At 46.3% G+C, this 20,293-nt stretch overlaps 3 protein-coding genes across 8 annotated transcripts in view; 1 reads left to right on the top strand and 2 right to left on the bottom strand.

Annotated features, from left to right (window-relative positions):
* LOC140389656 (large ribosomal subunit protein mL44-like) overlaps positions 1 to 8,909 on the bottom strand; it is a 35,913-nt gene extending 27,004 nt beyond the window's left edge. The window contains exons 1-2 of the mRNA XM_072473985.1: positions 8,703 to 8,909; positions 6,626 to 7,094 (exon numbers count right to left, since the gene is read on the bottom strand). Of these exons, the coding sequence (XP_072330086.1) occupies positions 6,626 to 7,094; positions 8,703 to 8,875 (642 nt within the window). The 5' untranslated portion in view covers positions 8,876 to 8,909. The remainder of the gene's footprint in view (positions 1 to 6,625; positions 7,095 to 8,702) is intronic.
* Positions 1 to 20,293, top strand: part of LOC140389659 (transmembrane 4 L6 family member 20-like) — a 165,455-nt gene that overhangs the window by 47,699 nt on the left and 97,463 nt on the right. The window contains exon 5 of one of the 2 annotated variants that reach the window (XR_011934439.1): positions 5,806 to 5,936. The exons of the other annotated variant lie outside the window; for it this stretch is intronic. The gene's annotated coding sequence lies outside the window, so the exon portion shown is untranslated. Of the gene's footprint in view, positions 1 to 5,805; positions 5,937 to 20,293 lie in introns of those variants that run through there. 2 annotated transcript variants of the gene reach the window in all.
* mffa (mitochondrial fission factor a) overlaps positions 18,464 to 20,293 on the bottom strand; it is a 32,931-nt gene continuing 31,101 nt past the window's right edge. For all 5 annotated transcript variants that reach the window (XM_072473991.1, XM_072473993.1, XM_072473992.1 and 2 more), the window contains one exon: positions 18,464 to 19,892. In XM_072473991.1, coding sequence (XP_072330092.1) covers positions 19,761 to 19,892 — 132 coding nt within the window. In that variant the 3' untranslated portion in view covers positions 18,464 to 19,760. The remainder of the gene's footprint in view (positions 19,893 to 20,293) is intronic.

Below are 20,293 nucleotides of genomic sequence, written 5' to 3' on the forward strand. Positions count from 1 at the left end.
CGCCTGGCCACACTTGTCCACATGTCATTATGCCTCCTCCGGACATCTCGCACCACGAGGCCACCGATCTGGCAGCGATCCGGCCTCTCCATGAGACCACCGGCATGGCAGCAATCCCACGCTGTCCAAGTGCCGGTGTCCCCCCCTCCATCTCTGAGGCGATCAACAAGAATTCGTCGCCAGCCACAAAGACTGAATCTACAGACTTAAATCTTGTTCAGTTTGCTCTGTATCTGCACGATAGACACGTTCCCATGTACATATGTTCATTCACTCATCACTTGTATATAATCATGCATGTATCTATATCGCCACGTTCCAAAATTTACTTCAAAAAGGGGAGATGTCATAATATCCACTCATGTATATAATGAGATGCAGACAGGCAGTGAGTGACACACAGGATAACCAATGAACACACACAACACATAACAACCAATCACCAGACAGGACACCACCACTATAAAGCACACAGGGCATTAAGACTCTCCCTCTCGACTTCCGGGTGCGGCGATGACCAGCTAAGTCGCACGTTTCGGCAGCTCCCGGTGGAACGGACTTTTGGGCTCTTAATAGGAGCCCCAACGGCAATTTTAACGGCTAAGAACACTGTGTGGTAAACCAGAAGGGAATCCCCTGGATACGGATGGAAAAAGGAGAGGAAAGCGGCCGGATTGCGGAGGATCCTCTAGAGCAGCGGCAAGGAAGGCAAGCACAAAGCAAGATGGCGTCGGAAGGTGGCCGTTTAGTATGGGGCCCTGACCAACAAGAGTTCCTGCGGCGCTGTGTGGAAGAACTAAAAAAGGAGATGAAGAAGGAGCTGCTGGCCCCGATATTACAGGCGATTGAAGGGCTAAAGGAGGAGCAAAAGACCCAGGAGCAGGAGCTTTGGGTCGTGAAGGCAAAGGCCGCTGAAAATGAAGACGAAATACAGGGCCTGGTGGTGAAGACAGAGATGCACGAGGCACAACTCAAAAGGTGTGTGGAAAGGCTGGAGGTGCTGGAGAATAATGCGAGGAGGAAGAATTTAAGGATTCTTGGTCTTCCCGAAGGCGCCGAAGGGGCGGACGTCGGGGCATATGTGAGCACGATGCTTCACTCGTTAATGGGATCGGAGGCCCCGACGGGCCCGTTGGAGGTGGAGGGAGCTTATAGAGTTATGGCGCGAAGACAGAGGGCTGGAGAAATACCTCGAGCCATAGTGGTGAGATTTCTCCGCTATAATGACAGAGAGATGGTCCTCAGATGGGCGAAGAAAACTCGGAGCAGTAGGTGGGAGAACGCGGTGATCCGTGTATATCAAGGTTGGAGTGCGGAGGTGGCAAGAAGGAGGGCAAGTTTTAATCGGTCTAAGGCGGTGCTTCACAAAAGGAATGTCAAATTCGGAATGTTGCAGCCGGCAAGATTGTGGGTCACACACCAAGGGAAGCACCACTACTTTGAGACGGCAGAAGAGGCGTGGACATTTATTGTGGACGAGAAGCTGGAATAAGCGGGCAAGAAAAAGAACGTTTGGGACAAAGTGGTGGGGTGATTACGTGGGGTGAAGGGGGGAAAAAGGGGGAGGGGATGATTTTTCAAGTTGTTAATCTTGCGACCCTTTAACTTTTCTCTCTTCCCCATGTTGTGGGGGAGGGGGGGAGGGAGGATGAGGAACTGTGGGCGCCGGTCATTAGGGGCGGGGCCAAGTGGGAAACGCGGGCTTTGTTCCCGCGCTATGGTAATCATGGCGGGAACAGGGAAGCAGGAAGGAGGGGGCCTCGCACAGTGGGAGCCGAGGATAAGGGGGGAAGCCGAGGTCAGCCAGAGTTTGCTGACTTCTGGGAGTAACATGGGGGTGCAACTACGCTAGAAAGGGATCTAGCGGGGGGGTTAACTGGGTTGCTGCTGCTGGGAAGAGGGGGGAGCTGGTACGGGGTGGGGTGGTCGAGGCGGGAGGGCGCCGTCGGGGGGATATACGGGTACGTGGGAAGCGGGTGAGGAGCTGGATTAAAAAAGGGGATGGCTAGTCGACGAGGGGGGTGGGGGTGGGGGGGTGGGGTGTAAAGAGCCCCCCAACCCGTCTGATCACGTGGAATGTGAGAGGGCTGAACGGGCCGATTAAAAGGGCACGGGTACTCGCACATCTAAAGAAATTAAAGGCAGATGTGGTTATGCTGCAGGAGACGCATTTGAAACTGATAGACCAGATCAGACTACGCAAAAGATGGGTGGGGCAGGTGTTTCATTCAGGGTTAGATGCAAAGAATAGGGGGGTGGCTATATTAGTGGGGAAACGGGTACTGTTTGAGGCAAAGACCATAGTGGCGGATAGTGGGGGTAGATACGTGATGGTGAGTGGTAGATTGCAAGGGGAGGCGGTGATTCTCGTGAACGTATATGACCCGAACTGGGATGATGCAAATTTTATGAGGCGTATGTTGGGACGTATTCCGGACCTAGAGGCGGTAAAGTTGGTAATGGGGGGAGACTTCAATACGGTGCTGGACCCAGGGCTGGACAGATCGAGGTCCAGGACCGGGAGGAGGCCGGCTGCAGCTAGGGTGCTCAAGGACTTCATGAAGCAGATGGGAGGAGTAGACCCCTGGAGATTTAGCAGGCCTAGGAGTAAGGAGTTCTCGTTTTTCTCCTATGTTCACAAAGTATATTCACGGATAGACTTTTTTGTTTTGGGAAGGGCATTGATCCCGAAGGTGACAGGGACGGAGTACACGGCCATAGCTATCTCGGACCACGCTCCACATTGGGTGAACCTGGAGATAGGAGAGGAAAAAGAACAGCACCCACCCTGGAGAATGGACATGGGATTATTGGCGGATGAGGGGGTATGTTTAAGGGTGAGGGGGTGTATTGAAAGGTACTTGGAGCTTAATGACAATGGGGAGGTTCAGGTGGGAGTGGTCTGGGAGGCGTTGAAGGCAGTGGTTAGAGGGGGGCTGATATCTATCAGGGCACATAAAGGAAAGCAGGAGGGTAGGGAAAGGGAGCGGTTGTTGAAAGAACTTCTGAGGGTGGACAGACAATATGCGGAGGCACCGGAGGAGGGACTGTACAGGGAAAGGCAAAGGCTACATGTAGAATTTGACTTGTTGACTACGGGTAATGCAGAGGCACAATGGAGGAGGGCACAGGGTGTACAGTACGAATATGGAGAGAAGGCGAGCCGGTTGCTGGCCCACCAACTGAGGAAGAGGGGAGCAGCGAGGGAGATAGGGGGGTGAGAGATGAGGAGGGAGAGATGGAGCGGGGAGCGGAGAGAGTGAATGGGGTGTTCAAGGCATTCTACGAAAGATTATATAAAGCTCAGCCCCCGGAAGGGAAGGAGAGAATGATGTGCTTTCTGGATCAGCTGGAATTCCCTAAGGTGGAGGAACAGGAGAGGGCGGGACTGGGAGCACAGATTGAGATGGAGGAGGTAGTGAAAGGGATTGGGAGCATGCAGGCGGGGAAGGCCCCGGGACCAGACGGATTCCCGGTGGAATTTTATAGGAAGTATATGGACTTGCTGGCCCCGCTTTTGACGAGAACCTTTAATGAGGCTAGGGAAAGGGGGCAGCTGCCCCCGACTATGTCAGAGGCAACAATATCGCTCCTCTTAAAGAAGGAAAAAGACCCGCTGCAATGCGGGTCCTATAGGCCCATTTCCCTTTTAAACGTGGATGCTAAGATTCTGGCCAAGTTGATGGCGACGAGGATAGAGGACTGTGTCCCGGGGGTGGTCCATGAGGACCAAACCGGGTTTGTGAAGGGGAGACAGCTGAACACGAACATACGAAGGTTGCTAGGGGTAATGATGATGCCCCCGCCAGAGGGGGAAGCGGAGATAGTGGTGGCGATGGATGCCGAGAAAGCATTCGACAGAGTGGAGTGGGATTATCTGTGGGAGGTGCTGAGGAGATTTGGCTTTGGAGATGGGTATATCGGATGGGTACAGTTGCTGTATAGGGCCCCGATGGCGAGTGTGGTCACGAATGGACGGAGGTCTGATTATTTCCAGCTTCACAGAGGGACGAGGCAGGGGTGTCCCCTGTCTCCATTATTGTTTGCATTGGCGATTAAGCCCCTGGCCATAGCACTGAGGGGTTCCAGGAAGTGGAGGGGAGTGTTTAGGGGAGGAGAAGAACACCGGGTATCTTTGTATGCGGATGATTTGTTGTTGTATGTTGCGGACCCGGTGGAGGGGATGCCAGAGATAATGCGGATACTTGGGGAGTTTGGGGATTTTCCGGGGTACAAATTGAACATGGGGAAAAGTGAGTTGTTTGTGGTGCATCCGGGGGAGCAGAGCAGGGAAATAGAGGATTTACCGCTGAGGTAGGTAACAAGAGACTTCCGGTACTTAGGGGTTCAGATAGCCAAGAATTGGGGAACCTTACACCGGCTTAATTTAACACGATTGGTGGAACAGATGGAGGAGGATTTCAAGAGATGGGACATGGTGTCCCTGTCACTGGCAGGTAGGGTGCAGGCGGTTAAACTGATGGTTCTCCCGAGATTCCTCTTTGTGTTTCAGTGCCTCCCGGTGATGGGCACGAAGGCTTTTTTTAAGAGAATTGAGAAAAGTATTATGAGTTTTGTGTGGGCCGGGAAGACCCCGAGAGTGAGGAGGGGGTTCTTGCAGCGTAGTAGAGATAGGGGGGGGGCTGGCACTACCGAGCCTAAACGATTATTACTGGGCCGCCAATATCTCAATGGTGTGTAAGTGGATGGGAGAAGGGGAGGGAGCGGCGTGGAAGAGATTGGAGAGGGCGTCCTGCAAGGGGACCAGCCTACAAGCAATGGTGACGGCACCGTTGCCGTTTTCACCGAAGAAATACACCACAAGCCCAGTGGTGGTGGCAACACTAAAAATTTGGGGGCAGTGGAGACGGCATAGGGGAAGGACGGGAGCCTCGGTGCGGTCCCCGATAAGAAATAACCATAGGTTTGTTCCGGGGAGAATGGATGGGGGGTTTGGAGTATGGCAAAGAGCTGGGGTAGTACAACTGAGAGATCTGTTCCTGGATGGGACGTTTGCAAGTATGGGAGCGCTGACGGAAAAGTATGGGTTGCCCCAAGGGAATGCGTTTAGGTATATGCAACTGAGGGCGTTTGCGAGGCAACAGGTGAGGGAATTCCCGCAGCTTCCGACGCAGGAGGTGCAGGATAGAGTGATCTCAGAGACATGGGTGGGGGATGGTAGGGTGTTGGATATATATAGGGAAATGAGGGACGAGGGGGAGATCATGATAGATGAGCTGAAAGGGAAATGGGAGGAAGAGTTGGGGGAAGAGATCGAAGAGGGGCTATGGGCTGATGCCCTACATAGGGTAAACTCGTCGTCCTCGTGTGCCAGGCTAAGCTTGATACAATTTAAGGTTTTACACAGGGCGCATATGACTGGAGCACGGCTCAGTACATTTTTCGGGGTAGAGGATAGGTGTGGGAGATGCTCGAGAAGCTCAGCGAATCACACCCACATGTTCTGGTCATGTCCGGCACTACAGGGGTTCTGGGTGGGGGGGGGGGGGGGGGGAGAAAGGAGACCCGGGCGGGCTCTCAGGGATGTCATTGTATATGTTTAGGCATTTGTTTTAGGTAATGTATATTGGACTGTTAGATTGTACTTTTGGAGAGTAACTATTTTTGATAAGGCAGTTGCCATTTAGTTTTTGTTTATATATTATTTATTTATTTGTTTAAAACTGGCCACTGTTATTTATATTGTTTTATTGTTGTTAAAAAGAAAAACTGTGTACTGTTATGTTTGGCCAAAAAATCTTGAATAGAATATATTTTTAAAAAAAACTCTCCCTCTCTCTCCAGGACACAGCTACTGAGCACTATCACCATGAGGTAGAGAGTTAGTCTGGTCAAGCCAGTAGGAGGTTATCAGTTAGATTGACAGAGTGTCAACTCACAGCAGACTATGTACAGCAATCAGGAAGTTCAATAAAACAGTTTTGGACCATCTCCTGTGTCAGAAGCCTGTTTCTAGTTTCACTGCATCCAGTTGCAGTCAACGTTGAACCAACTTACTTAACACATCAAGTCCTACAGATATTTTCCGTTACAAGTATATATCCCTTTTGAGAGGTACTATTAAAACTGCTTTTTTTAAACAAAAATTTTTTTTTTTATTCTCCTTTTTCACATTTTCTCCCAAATTTACACCCAACAATAAACAATAATGAGTAACGAATGTAATGTCAATAACAACAATCCCATCCTCCCACCAATCCCCATTGGCCATCATGTTGACATAAACAAATGACAAAAAGGAACGATTAAAACTGCTTTTGCCACCTTTTCAGGCAATGGAATCTGGATCATCACAGCTTCAAAAAACCCATCTCATTTCTGGTTCTTTTGTTGATTACCTTACATCTGAGACTGCTCAGGTTACCAATCTTCCGACCAGCTTCATTAACTTTTGTTTGGCTACTCTTCTACGAAGCACTTGAGATATTTTTCTACCTTAAAGGCACTATGTGAATTGTGTGAATGCAAGTTTGTTTCTGCTCAACTTATAAATTTACTTGAACTTCAGAAAATTGTCACTGTCCCCAATATAGTCTCTTGTTATTATTTAACCGTGCAATATAGTCCACTCCCCAACTCCCACCATTATTGCCCAGTATCTTACCTGGATAAATATGCTGGCTCTTTCAGTTCCACTGCTCTCCAGCAATGCTCCAACAACAGCAAATAATGTCTTTTGTAAAACCTCTTCTGGCACTGGGAACTCTGCACTTAGTATCAAGTCTTCCACAGCTAAGTTCCTGGCAGCATGGCACACAATCTGTGACCCGGTGATGTGATTAGTCAATGCCTTAACTCCATCAACAGGTAAGTTTGGATAGGTACTACTGAAACAGTCTTGGAGGTAAGTGCCTGCAAACACTGAGCCTTTCTCAAATAACTGCTGATTGTCTTTGAGATTTAATGGGATATCCTCTCTTTCCAGTCTAAGTTCCCGACGGCGAGCTTCCTCAAACGTAATGTAACATGGATTGATGAACGCTGTTTTGAGAAGGTCCAGGTTGAAATTCTCACGAAGACGTTGACCAAAGGCCTCTACTTCAGCATGGTAGTCCCAGTTTGGCTGCTGTGATCTGACAATACAATGAAATATTTAAAGTATAGCTCACAGCAAGTGATTGTTCCCTCTTACAGATCAGCCATATTTGATGCTTTTATTAAAATCATATATTAACTGAAAATACTGCTACATCATATCTAGGACCCAGTCTCAAGACTCTTGGCAATATCACTCTGGATCATCTGCTAGATGAATGAGATAACCTAGGTATCTCAATGGCCAATTTTGCTTCCTTCTCTGTGAGAAATCACTCACTTCTATTTGATACTCACATGCCCTCAGGAAAATCAATACTTTATCATGACAATATACATGTCAATATATTAATTGACTGCATTAGGGGACCGCTGGTGTTCACACAGATAACTATGAGGCAGGCAAGTTTTTAAGACCCATTTGAATTGCCTTACTCAGTGATGGTGACTGCTCAATTGGACAATTACAAAATTATGAGTACAGAATATGAACAGTTTAGCATTCTTTGTCCGAGAAGTATTGTTTAAATTTGTATAATATAGATTAGGGTCTTGATTGCAGAATCTCATATATGATTCCACGCTATTGACAGCACATTGTAACCGAAATCTACTTTGCTATGTGCCAAAGTATCTGTAAAAATAGTTTTCACTCCTATTCCCTCACCATCACTACAGAATCTAGGATTGGTCCTCTCAGTTACAAACTATTCCTTGGCAACAATATTCCCAGACACAAGATACATACACCAGCAGCACCCAGCTCTACCTCTTTACCACCTCTCAACTCCTTTGGCTGCCTCTGCTCTGTCTCACTGCTTGTCTGTCATCCAGCCTTGGGTGAATCACAATTTTTGCTCGGTAAAAACTGGCAAGACCGCAGACATCATTCTCAGCTTCAATGTTTTGCAATTACACAGTCCCCCTTCCTGTTTCAGCTTGAATGCAAAAGTTTGCAACCTGTACCCAATTCAAATTGAGCTTCTGCCCCTTACTTTCCTCTCTGTAACATTACCCACCTCTGACCTTCCTCAGTAATCATTCATGCTTTGGTCATCTCCAGACCCAGTTATTCCAATGCTCTCCTGACAGCATTCTATCTTCCCTTAACCTCAGTGTTTCCAAATTCTTATGTCCAAACTCTGGTGCTCAGAGCCTGCTATTTTAAGTTTTAGTTCTGCCAGTCCATAATTCCTGTTCTTGCTGACAAAGTTCCAACGCCTCCAATTCAAAATCATCACCCAACACCAACTATTTCTGTAACCTGCTCCAGTGTAACAATGTCTCCATTCCTCTCACCCCAGTCTCTTAAGACAACTCTGCTCACCATTGGCAAACATTCTTTAGGCTGTCTCAGTCCCTCAGTTTGGAATTCCCTCACTAACCCTCTGCCTCCCCAACTTTAATGCCCTCTTCAAACCCACCCCCTATAACCAAATGTCATCACCCCATCAAAAATCTCCTTCTTGGCTTGACCACCTCGGTGATGCTCCAAGAAACATTTGTTAAAGGTCGCATAAAAATGCAAGATGCTGCGACGTGCAATATAAATTTGCTAGTAGATTAAGTACACAACAGCAAAGGCAAATGTATATTCTTCCACTTAGAGCGCTTGCGGCCTGGTCCCCGTGCACATTCATACACACCGAGCTTTAGGCGGTGGAGGCCCTTCAAGTTTTTTCTTTCTTTCCATTAGCAACATGTAAGATTTCATCCATCTCTTCTTCTCTCTGGTTTGTGTGAACAGGATGGTCTGGCTGAGAGAAAGTCTTTGTCTGAGGGGATTGAGCACAGTTCTGAACAGCACCACCGACGCCATGACAGCCTCACGCTGCGCTTGCGCACTGCCAATCTTCCCGGGAATCCCCATGCTGCGCTTGCGCATTGCGATTTCCCGCCCCATGTTGCGCGTGCGCACTGCGAATTCTCGCCCGCACGCTGCGCTTGCGCACTGTGAATGCACGGTGACCGGGAGGCGCTTGCGCAGTAGGGCTGCTTGTAGAACTGTCAACCATGCTTGCAGATGGTGAGAGTACCCTGACACTGAGCAAATCGATTGAAGGAGAGTTTTTCACTTATTAATGAACAATTGCAGCACAGCATACAAAACCAAAATATAGGGATGGTCTAAATCCGAAATAAAAACAGAAAAATGCTGGAAATACTCAGTAGGCCATGCAATATCTACATTTAAGAACAATATTGACCCTCATCAGAATTGAAGCGTTTAATTTGTTTAATCCTTTCAAATCACAGGTTTTTAGAAGCTGACATTTTTGCAATTAATTGCAGTTCATACGTCTTGAAATTTAACCAAAACTTCTCTTCTTGAGCTCTGGAATTCTCTCCTTTAATCTTTCAAGAATCCACAAAGTTTAAGTTCCTCCTCAAAATCCAATTCTCTGACGAAGCTTCCCATAGCGTCTTTTGTTGTGCTGTTTTTGTCTGCATACACTTCTAAACACCTCAAGATGTTTTTCCATGTACAAGACCATAAGATATCGTAGAATTAGGTCATTTTGCCCATCAAGTAGCTCTGCCATTCGATCAAGAAATGTTGTTTTCCCTGGTTGGGGACTCTGGAACACAAAGGCATTGTCTCACACTAAGGGTTTGATCATTTAGGACTGAGGTGAGAAATTTCTTCACTCAAAGGGTTGTGAATCTTTAGAATTCTTAATTAAATTGTTTGGTCATGTTACCTCCTTTGGCCATCAGGTCTTGGAGTGGGACTGCAACCTAGAGCTTCTGGCTCAGATCTGGGAGGGTATCTGTTGTGCCAAAGCTTACATATCCCTCAAAAGTCTATACGAACTTTCATTTATAAGAACATAATAAATAAAAGGGAGAAAACCATAGGGCCCATTGAGATTGCCCCATCATTCAATATGATCATAGCTGTTCTAGACTTTCAACTCCTCTTTCCTGCGATTAACCATTCCTGCGATTAACCATTTCCTGCGATCAACTCCTCTTTCCTGCTCGCTCCTTGTATCCCTTGATTTCCTGAGAATTCAAACATCTGTCTTAAATCAGTTGAGTTGGATTCAGTATAATTATGGAAAATAACAAAGGTAGACCATGAGTAGATTGGGGAAAGGCCAATTTAACTAAGCGGAGGTGTGATTTAGCATAAGTGGGCTGGAATCAGCTACTTGAAGGTAAATCAGCTACTTGAAGGTAGCAGGATAGCTGAATAAGGTGGTTAAGAAGGTATTTGGATACTGTGTCTGCGTGGGTTTCCTCCAGGAGCTCCAGTTTTCTCCCACAAATCCCGAAAGGCATGTTGTTAGGTAATTTGGACATTCTGAATTCTCCCTCGGTGTATCCGAACAGGCGCCGGAACGTGGCGACTAGGGGCTTTTCACAATAACTTCATTGCAGTGTTAATGTAAGCCTACTTGTGACAATAAAGATTATTATATTGTATATTATATTATTATATTAGCACACACAGATTCAATAGTAGATAAGTTATGCCAAAACTATAAAACAGTAGTTAGGTTGTGGCCAGAATACTGTGAGGAGGTCTAATCACCCTACAGCAGTGTTTTTTCCCAGGACCCACTTTTGCCAACTGGCTGACCTTTGCAACACACCTCCCCCCCTTGGGCCCCGGATCTTCCGATACCCCAAATATTGCCAATTCTGGACTCGGAGGTGCCCTTCCTTCCAGGACCTCTGACATAACGTCCGCAAATCCCTGCCAGAATCCCCTCAATTTCGGACATGCCCAAAACATATGTATATGGTTTGCCGGGCTACCCCCACATCTGACCTCCACCTTCTCAAAGAACCTGCTCATCTGGTCTACCGTCATGAGGGCCCTGTGGACCACCTTGAACTGGATCAAGCTAAGTCTGGCACACGACGAGGATGAAATGACTCTCTTCAGCGCTTTTTCCCACAGCTCGAATTCTATCTCCCCACCCAGCTTCTCTTCCCACTTCCTCTCCACCTCCCTTCTCACTCCATCAATTCCTTGTATATCCCCTCCCCTCTCTAATCTCTATTTTTTGACATCATCTTATCTTGTAACCCCCTCAGGAGGAGGCGAGAGAAGCCAGGAACCTGCCTCCGGACAAAGTCGCGTGGCTGGAGGTACCGGAACCCGTTCCCACCCGGAAACTCAAGCTCCTCCTCTATTGCCTCCAAGGTCAGGAAACCCTCCTCAATTAATAGGTCTCCAAATCTCTCAATCCCTGCCCGCCACCATTCCTTATAACCCCCATCCAGCCCCCCTGGGGCAAATCGGTGATTATTACAAATCGGTGACCACACTGACGCCCCCTCCAATCTCACGGGTTGCCTCCGTTGACCCCACACCCTAAGGGCTGCCACCACCACAGGGCTCGTAGAGTACCGATTCTTGGCAGTGTGGATGAGCAGAGAGATCTCGGTGTCCATGTACATAGATCCCTGAATGTTCCCACCCAGGTTGAGAGGGTTGTTAAGAAGGCGTACGGTGTGTTAGCTTTTATTGGTAGAGGGATTGAGTTTCGGAGCCATGAGGTCATGTTGTAGCTGTACAAAACTCTGGTGTGGTCGCATTTGGAGTATTGCGGCAATTCTGGTCGCTGCATTATAGGAAGGATGTGGAAGCATTGGAAAGGGTGCAGAGGAGATTTACCAGAATGTTGCCTGGTATGGAGGGAGGATCTTATTAGGAAAGGCTGAGGGACTTGAGGCTGTTTTCATTAGAGCGAAGAAGGTTAAGAGGTGACTTAATTGAGGCATACAAGATGATCAGAGGATTGGATAGGGTGGACAGTGAGAGCCTTTTTCCTCGGATGGTGATATCTAGCACAAGGGGACAGCTTTAAATTGAGGGGAGATAGATATAGGACAGATGTCAGAGGTAGGTTCTTTACTCAGAGAGTAGTAAGGGCGTGGAATGCCCTGCCTGCAACAGTAGTGGACTCGCCAACACTAAGGTCTTTCAAATGGTCATTGGATAGACATATGGACGATAAGGGAATAGTGTAGATGGACTTTAGAGTGGTTTCACAGGTCGGCGCAACATCGAGGGCCGAAGGGCCTGTACTGCGCTGTAATGTTCTATGTTCTATGTACCGAGCCGGCAAAAACGGCAGGGGCACCGTCAGTAAGGCCTCCAAATTCGTACCCTTGCAGGATGCCGCTTCCACTCGCTCCCACACCAACCCCTCCGCAACTACCTGACCATCGATATGTTGGCAGCCCAGTAATAGTTAATAAAGTTCGGGAGGGCCAAGCCCCCCTCTCTGCAACCCAGTTCCAGGAGTGCCTTCTTTACTCTTGAAGTTTTGCCCACACAAAACTCGATATCACCGCTTTTTTTTTCCTGAAAAAGCCTTTGGGATAAAAATCGGAAGACATTGAAAAAAGAAGAGCAGTCTTGGCAGGACCATCATCTTTACCATCTGGACCCTCCCCGCCAGCGTCAGCGGGAGCATGTCCCATCTGCGAAAATCCCTTTTCATTTGATCCACCGCTTTGCCCAGGTTCAACTTATGAAGCTGCCCCCAATCCTTAGCCACTTGAATCCCCAGACATCTAAAACTCCTCTCAACTTCTCTGAACGGCAACTCCCTCAGTCTCCTTTCCTGCCCCCGCGCCTGGATCACGAACATCTCGCTCTTTCCCATATTTAACTTGTAACCCGAAAATCGCCCAAATTGTCCTCGTATATCCATGATTTCGACAATCCCCCCCACCGGGTCTGTGACACAGAGCAACAAATCGTCTGCATATAGAGAGATTCTGTGCTCCACCCCTCCTCACTATCCCCCGCCAGGCATTTGATGATTTAAGGGCCATTGCCAAGGGCTCTATGGCCAGGGCAAACACTAATGGGGAGAGCAGGCATCCCTGTCTTGTGCCCCTGCGGATACTCTGACCGGATTCGGTTGGTTCTTACATTTGCCACTGGAGCCTGATATAACAGCCGGACCCTATCCACGAATCCCTGTCCGAACCCAAACCTGCCTAAAATGTCCCATAGGTACTTCTCCGCTCCCATGGCTACTACCACCTCAATATCGTGCCCCTCCGCTGGCATCATTATACCATTAAGAAGCCGTCTAATATTAGATGTCAGGTGCCTGCCCTTCACAAATCCTGTCTGATCTTTCCCGATTACTTCCGGGACGCAATCCTTTATTTGAGTGGCCAAGGTCTTTGCCAGCAATTTAGCATCAATGTTCAGCAGGGAAATTGGCCTGTACGATCCACAGTTCTCCTGGTCCTTATCCCGCTTCAGGATGAGAGAAATTGGTGCTTGTGATAGCATTGGGGGGAGTACTCCCAGCTTCAGAGACTCGTTAAAAGCCTTAACCAGGAGCAGCCCCAGTAACTCAGAGAACGTTTTATAAAATTCCACTGGGAATCCATCAGGTCCTGGGACCTTACCCGATTGCATCGCCCCCAACCCATCTATCACCTCCCCGAGCCAAATTGGGCTCCCAAGGTCTTCCACCAGCTCCTCATCTACCTTCGGGAACTCTAGCCTCTCTAGGAATTGATTCATACCCTCCTCCCTGGCTGGGATTCTGACTCATATTATCGACTATAAAATTTACGGAACACGTCATTAACCGCCCAGGGTCCATCACTACCTTCCCTCTTATATCCTTTATTTTCTCTATTTCTCTCTCCGCCTCCTGCTTCCTCAGCTGATGTGCCATCATCATGCTAGCTTTATCCCCATATTCATGTATTGCCCCTTTTATCCTCCTCAGCTGTCCCTCCGCCTTACCTGTGGAAAGGAGCCAAATTCCATTTGGAGTCTCTGATGCTCCCTCAGGAGCTCCTCATTTGGAGACTCCGCAGACCTCCTGTCCACCTGTAAGATTTCTCCAATCAATCTGTCCAGTTCCGCCGCTCAGTTTTCTCCACATGGGCTCGAATCAAAATAAAACCACTCCCGCCGCGGTCTCTCCCGTATCATTGTTTTTTATGTACCCCTGGATGGCCTCCCTCACAAATCGTATCGTCCGCTAGCACCCCGACATCTAATCTCCACTGTGGGTGCTGAGACTTTCCTGTGCTTGCCTGTAGGTCCACCCAATGTGACGTGTGGTCTGGCACCACAATTGCTGAGTACTCAGTGTTCTCCACCCCCGCTAACAGTGTTTTATTCAGTACAAAGAAATCTATCCTGGAGTATACCTTGTGCACATGGGAGTAAAATGTATATTCCTTGCTCTTTGGCCTCCCAAATCTCCACGGATCCACCCCTCCCATGCGCTCTATTAACCCCCGCAATTCCTTCACCATTGCCGATACTTTCCCTGACCTAGAATTCGACTGGTCCAATCTCGGATCCAGGACTGTGTTGAAGTCACCCCCCCATAACCAGCCTGTGCGAGTCCAGGTCAGTGATCTTTCCCAGCACCTTCCTAACAAACGCGACATCGTCCCAGTTTGGGGCGTATATATTTACGAGCACCACTGCCATTCCCTCCAGCTTCCCACTGACCATAATAAATCTACCCTCCGGGTCTGCCTCTCTTCTCCCCACGTCAAATGCCACCCTCTTGTTAATTAGGATGGCCATCCCTCGTTTTAAAGCCCAGTCCCAAATGAAACACCTGTCCGACCCATCCTTTCTTCAATCTGAATTGGTCTCCCAGTTTCAAGTGTGTCTCCTGTAGCATGGCCACATCCGCTTTTAACAGTCTCAGGTGTGTGAACACATGGGCCCTTTTGACAGGCCCATTCAGTCCACGAACATTCCACGTAACTAGTTGGGTGGGGGGGGGCCTCTCTCGCTCCTCCCCTGTCGATCAGCCATGACCTTTCCTAGGCCAGCCATTAGCCCATGTCCCGCACCTCCCTTGGTCCGCCCCTCGGCAGCTACCGCCCTCTGCTCTCCACTCCAATCCCCCGAAAGTCCCTTACTCGTCAGCAGTCTTTCCCCCCCTACTCCATCTAGCAGAAAGTTTAATCACCAGGTGGATAGATTTAAAGTGATTTCGTTGAAGTATGATAGAAGAGTTGAGGGGAATTATTTTTTCACCCAAACAGCAGTGGGGAATTTACTGCCAAAAACATGGTACAGGCAGAAACTGTTATCACATTTTAATAAGTACTTGGATATGCACTTAGCGCTGTAATGCACAAGGCTATAACCAAGAGCACCATGGCAGGATTTGGCTGGGTTGCTTTTTCAGCCAGCAGAGACATGATGGTCAAATGGTCTCTCAATCTGTAAATTTATATGATGCTATGAGATGCATCCTCAATTTTATTTCACCTGTGGTTGGTGCAGAAATTGCTCAGGGGAGATGTACAACACACAAGTACCACTCCATTCCCAACAATTACATAATTTGTTAAAGTTTCTGACATTTTGGTACTAACTGTAGTTACTGTTGCAGCTTTTTCTTGGATGTCCAAGCTCTTTTGTGCTGAGTAATATAGAGACATGCTTCGAGCCACATTAATTTGCATGCATCTCAAACTGCTGAGAATAATCTTGATATTAAGATAGAAAGGTCAAGCATAAATTCGAAGAAAACAAAATATCTAGTAGTGTCCAAAAGGAAAGTATTATCAGAATGAATGCAAGATCACAGTGAAGAATAAAAAGGTCACACAGGTAGACACATTTGTTACCGAGGGAGTAGGTTAACATCGGGCAGAAAGCGCAACCAAGACACAAGACAAAGGATTGGACTAGCCAAAGATACATTTCAAAAACTGAGAAAGATTACAATCAACTCAATTAGCCATGAAAACAAAGCTGAGAATCTTGGCATGCTACATCACACCAATTTTGAAGTAGGAAAATGAGTGTTGGACGATCAGTGAAGCAATACAAAGAAGAATTGAGGCTGCAGAGTTGTGGTTTTTGAGGTGAATAATTAGGATATCTCGGACAAATCATAGTACCAAAGAGGAGGTGCTGGTAAAATCCGAGAACTAAAGAAATTTGCTAATCAAGATCAGGAAGTGACAGTTGGAATTTGTTATGGGCCAGGGTTTAGAGAACCCCAAAATGTATCATGGAGTTCACCTGACCCACAACTTTTAATAGATTGTGGTATGGGGAGCACACAGCCCATTCTACAGGTGTGGTGCAGCAGACATCTAACAGTAATTTTTAAAGCAAAACAATACTTATTCCATGAACTCAAGTTAACCGTTTTAAAAACATACAGTGAACATCTTAGCAACCATCAATTCAAATACAACCCCCAGAGAATACAACTCTAAATAATCCTTAAACTTTCCTTTTAACATCCAGAAGATATAAAAAAAAACTTTTAACAGAAGTACATCAGGTTTAAATTCACTACTGAGAAGTTATAACTCTGAATTCACCAAATGATCAAGAGATGGTCTTTACATGGCAGAGAGAACAACATTACACCTTCTTTGGCTGGCTGAAGCTCCAACACCAAAACAAAACCAAATAAACAGACACACCCAAGCTTTTCTCAAAGTGAAACTAAAAAGTAGAACCAGAGCTCAGCTGCACCCACACTCTTGACATCACTGCAGTAACTTGAGCAGACAAACATTTCTTAAAGTGACATTCTCATGACAGATTTCTTGGGCACATATTAAGAAACCATGATTTATAAAGTCTGATGCTGATGGGATATGGTCGATGGTAAAAGAGATTGAGGTAGACAAAGAACAATCTTTCTAAAGAGACTTGCAAACTGGATGAATATACCACCAAAGATTTGCATGCCTCCAGACAAAGATTATCATGGAGGTCCATGGTCAGCAACACTCTCTTTGGATGTGGTTACCGAATAATCCTAGAATCCCTAGTGCAGAAAGAGGCCATTTGGCCCATTAAGTCTGCACCCTACCTAGGCCCACTCCCCCACCCTATCCCTGTAACCTCACCTAACCTTTTGGATATTAAGGGGCAATTTAGAATGGCCAATCCACTTAACTTGCACATCTTTGGAGTGTGGGAGGAAACCGGAACACTCGGAGGAAACACACACAGATACGGGGAGAACTTGCAAACCCCAGTCACCCAAGGTCAGAATCAAATCCGGGTCCCTGGCGCTGTGAGGCAGCAGTATTAAACACGGGTAGTTGTGATGTAGGATTTATTCACCACTAAGGCAACAATTCTAACAGCCCGTTTCAAATCTCAAGGCACATAACAGGACAAAGCACTAAATAAAACCATTTGGGACACAGAACATACAGTGCAGAAGGAGGCCATTCGACCCATCGAGTCTGCACCCACCCCTTAAGCCCTCACTCGCACCCTATCCCCTTTTTGGACACAAAGGGCAATTTAGCTTGGCCAAACCACCTAACCTGCACGTCTTTGAACTGTGGGAGGAAACCGGAGCAACCCCACGCAGATACGGGGAGAATGTGCAGACTCCGCACAGACCGTGACCCAGTGGGGAATCGAACCTGGCACCCTGCCGCTGTGAAGCCACAGTGCCAACCACTGTGCTACCCACATGTTGTCAGATGTTGCACAGTTTCCCCCTAACAGCACATATTGCACTCCTATTTTACACTATAATACATCGCCTCCATTTTTGAACTTAGAATAAAACACTTAATTCCTGATTAACTGTGGAATTACAAGCACAGACGGAAGCAGTGCATCAATCAACATCTCCGCTGAATCACAGAAAAACAGTCCAGAAGCTAAAACAGCCTGGCTTGAATACTTAAGGGTTAAAAAGCTTCCAGAACTCCCAAAATAACTTATTTGGTCCATCTTCTTTAAACATGATACAATTCAGTAATAATTTTATTTAAAATTAATTGATTCATGTGGATATCATAGCCAGGACCTGTAGTTATTAATCAGCCCTAGCTGCTCTGAGGGGCTGGCAGTGGCCTTCAATTGAGTGGTTTGCTAGGTTATTTCAGTGTCAACTTGGCCACATTGGTGTGGGGTCAGAGAGTCACATACAACAGAGAACAAAAATTGAAACTATACTCAAGATAGCAGGACAACTGGCCGAAAGCTTGTTTAAAGAAGTATGTTTTGAGGAACGTCAAAGAGAGAGGAGCAAAGTGGCAGAGGTTTAGGGAGGGAATTCCAGAGTTCAGGGCCTGGAAAGTTGAAGGTGTGACCGTCAATGGTGGAGTGATGGAAATCGAGAATGTGCAAGAGGCCAGAATGGAACAGTGCAGAGATCTGTAGGTTATATCGATAGGACAAATTGGATAACCCAGTGAGTTTCCTTTCCCCCAAAAAAAACTGTTTGGCTCTTACAACAATCTGGCGACTTTGTAATGGTTGTTGCTGGTAACAGGTATATTATTTCCAAAATTTTGAAAGATAAATCTTGAAGTCAAGTTCTCAATGCTCTTTTGGGATCTGAATTCACATTCTCTAGATTATTAGCCCAGTCCTGTGGATTACTTAATCCTATCTTCTCCCAATCGTGAGCCAACCAACAAGAAATGATTGTCACACACACCGGTGTGAAACTAGCACAATATTCAGATTTCATTTTATTTGTCACATTGTATATAGTCAACTATATTTACATACACAACCATACTTCAGATAATTCTGCAAGCTTGCTTCACATAAAAGGTACAATAGAAAAAAAAGTTTGACACATTTAAAAGATTTACATAGCATAAATCTAGAAAGTATGTTTCCTTAAAGTTATGCTTGCATTCAATGCTTCTGCAGTAAAGGTCTTCAACAAGGTCAAGATTTAAATTTGTGTTTCTGCAAGTCAAGTACAAAGTAGGTGATATACTAAAAGATACATCATATAGTTGAAATCTTTACAGTGTAAACACTAAGGGAATACGTTAGGTCAAGGCTGCACAGTGGCCTCTTTCAGCATTCACGGAAAAAGATATTCCCACCCCCAACTTGCTCGATTGCACATATTTACAAAACATTGTTTTGGGAATGCTACTGCAGAGTAGTACTAACAGAACAAATCCATTAACAGTTTCAGAGGACGGATGTTCAAATGAAATACTGGTGGCTGGCTTTATTTTCAGCAACCAATGCTGCTAATTGCTTTCAGTGGAGCACAGGAATGCCAGGAGCCAAAAGTAAGCATACTGGCATTTCAACGCACAACTAAATATATACAAGGAAGGTAGATTAGCATGATGTAAATTCCAACTAAAAGTCAATGAAAGGCGGGTATATTTTTGATGCACACTCAAAAAAGAAAAAAGGTTCTATTGCCTTACCCCACAGTATTTCTTTCAAACTCAGTGCAAAAACAGAAAACATAGGGGTCCATAACCAGAAATTCATCTTTACGTGACAATGGAATACATGCACAATGTGTTTATGTACATCCCTTCACATAAAACTCCTGCAGTCTTTTAAATGCAATTCATCCGATCAATAAGTCTTAAATTCAAAAAACAGCTCGTTAGCTTTACTCTGTTCTGTTCCATGACACCCTCTATACTGGTCCTATACAGTCACATGCACATCAGGTTCAATAATATGTTTAAAAGCCCTGAAAGCCACACATTCCCTAATCATGGGCATGCAAAATGAGCCGATAAATGTCTCATGAAGTGATGTAATAAATATTTTTAAACAAAGCAACAAAACATCCCTTTGTCCCCATGATTCCTTTTCCTGTGTTGTATGGAGTGAGCAATCAGTGCATGGACCTCGAGGAAGTCTGTGTGATACAGAAGAAGCAATAAACCATCTCTGGCCCTTCATGTCACCAGCTGGTTTTCAAAAGACCTGTTGTTCGGTTAGCACATGATCAGATTCATAAAATGTCTATTCAGCGTCGGAACCAAAGCCAGCTATTGATCAACCAGAACCCCACTGTGATTGAGTAAATAATGATTTCCCGTCGGGTGCGCTCTCTGTTTTCTTCCTCCAGGAGCTGGAGTCGGCGGTTGAGTTTGATTATCTTGACAGCAAGACAGAAAACAAATATCACAGTTAAAGGGAAGCATCCAATTACTCCTGTTCAATGTAATTTGAAAAATAATTATGTTATAGGAGTACAAGCATTGCTCAAGCTCATTGCATTAACGTGCCGAGAAGACTTTCCTTTGTGGTGGAAAGGCAAGTGGTGAGGATGACACAGAGTCTACAGATGGATACAGGTTAAGACAAAAACTTGACAGAAGGAATATAATGTCGTAAAATGTGAAGTTATGCACTTCGGTGGAGAAAGACTGCAGAATGCTGCAGCACAGGAGTTGGGGGTTCTGGTGCATAAATCACGAAAGGCTAGCATGCAAGTTCAGCAGGTAATAGGGAAGGCAAATGGAATGTTGGCCTAATTTCAAAGGGAATGGAGTATAA

The sequence above is a fragment of the Scyliorhinus torazame genome, chromosome 14 (assembly GCF_047496885.1).
Source record: "Scyliorhinus torazame isolate Kashiwa2021f chromosome 14, sScyTor2.1, whole genome shotgun sequence".
Classification (NCBI taxonomy): domain Eukaryota; kingdom Metazoa; phylum Chordata; class Chondrichthyes; order Carcharhiniformes; family Scyliorhinidae; genus Scyliorhinus; species Scyliorhinus torazame.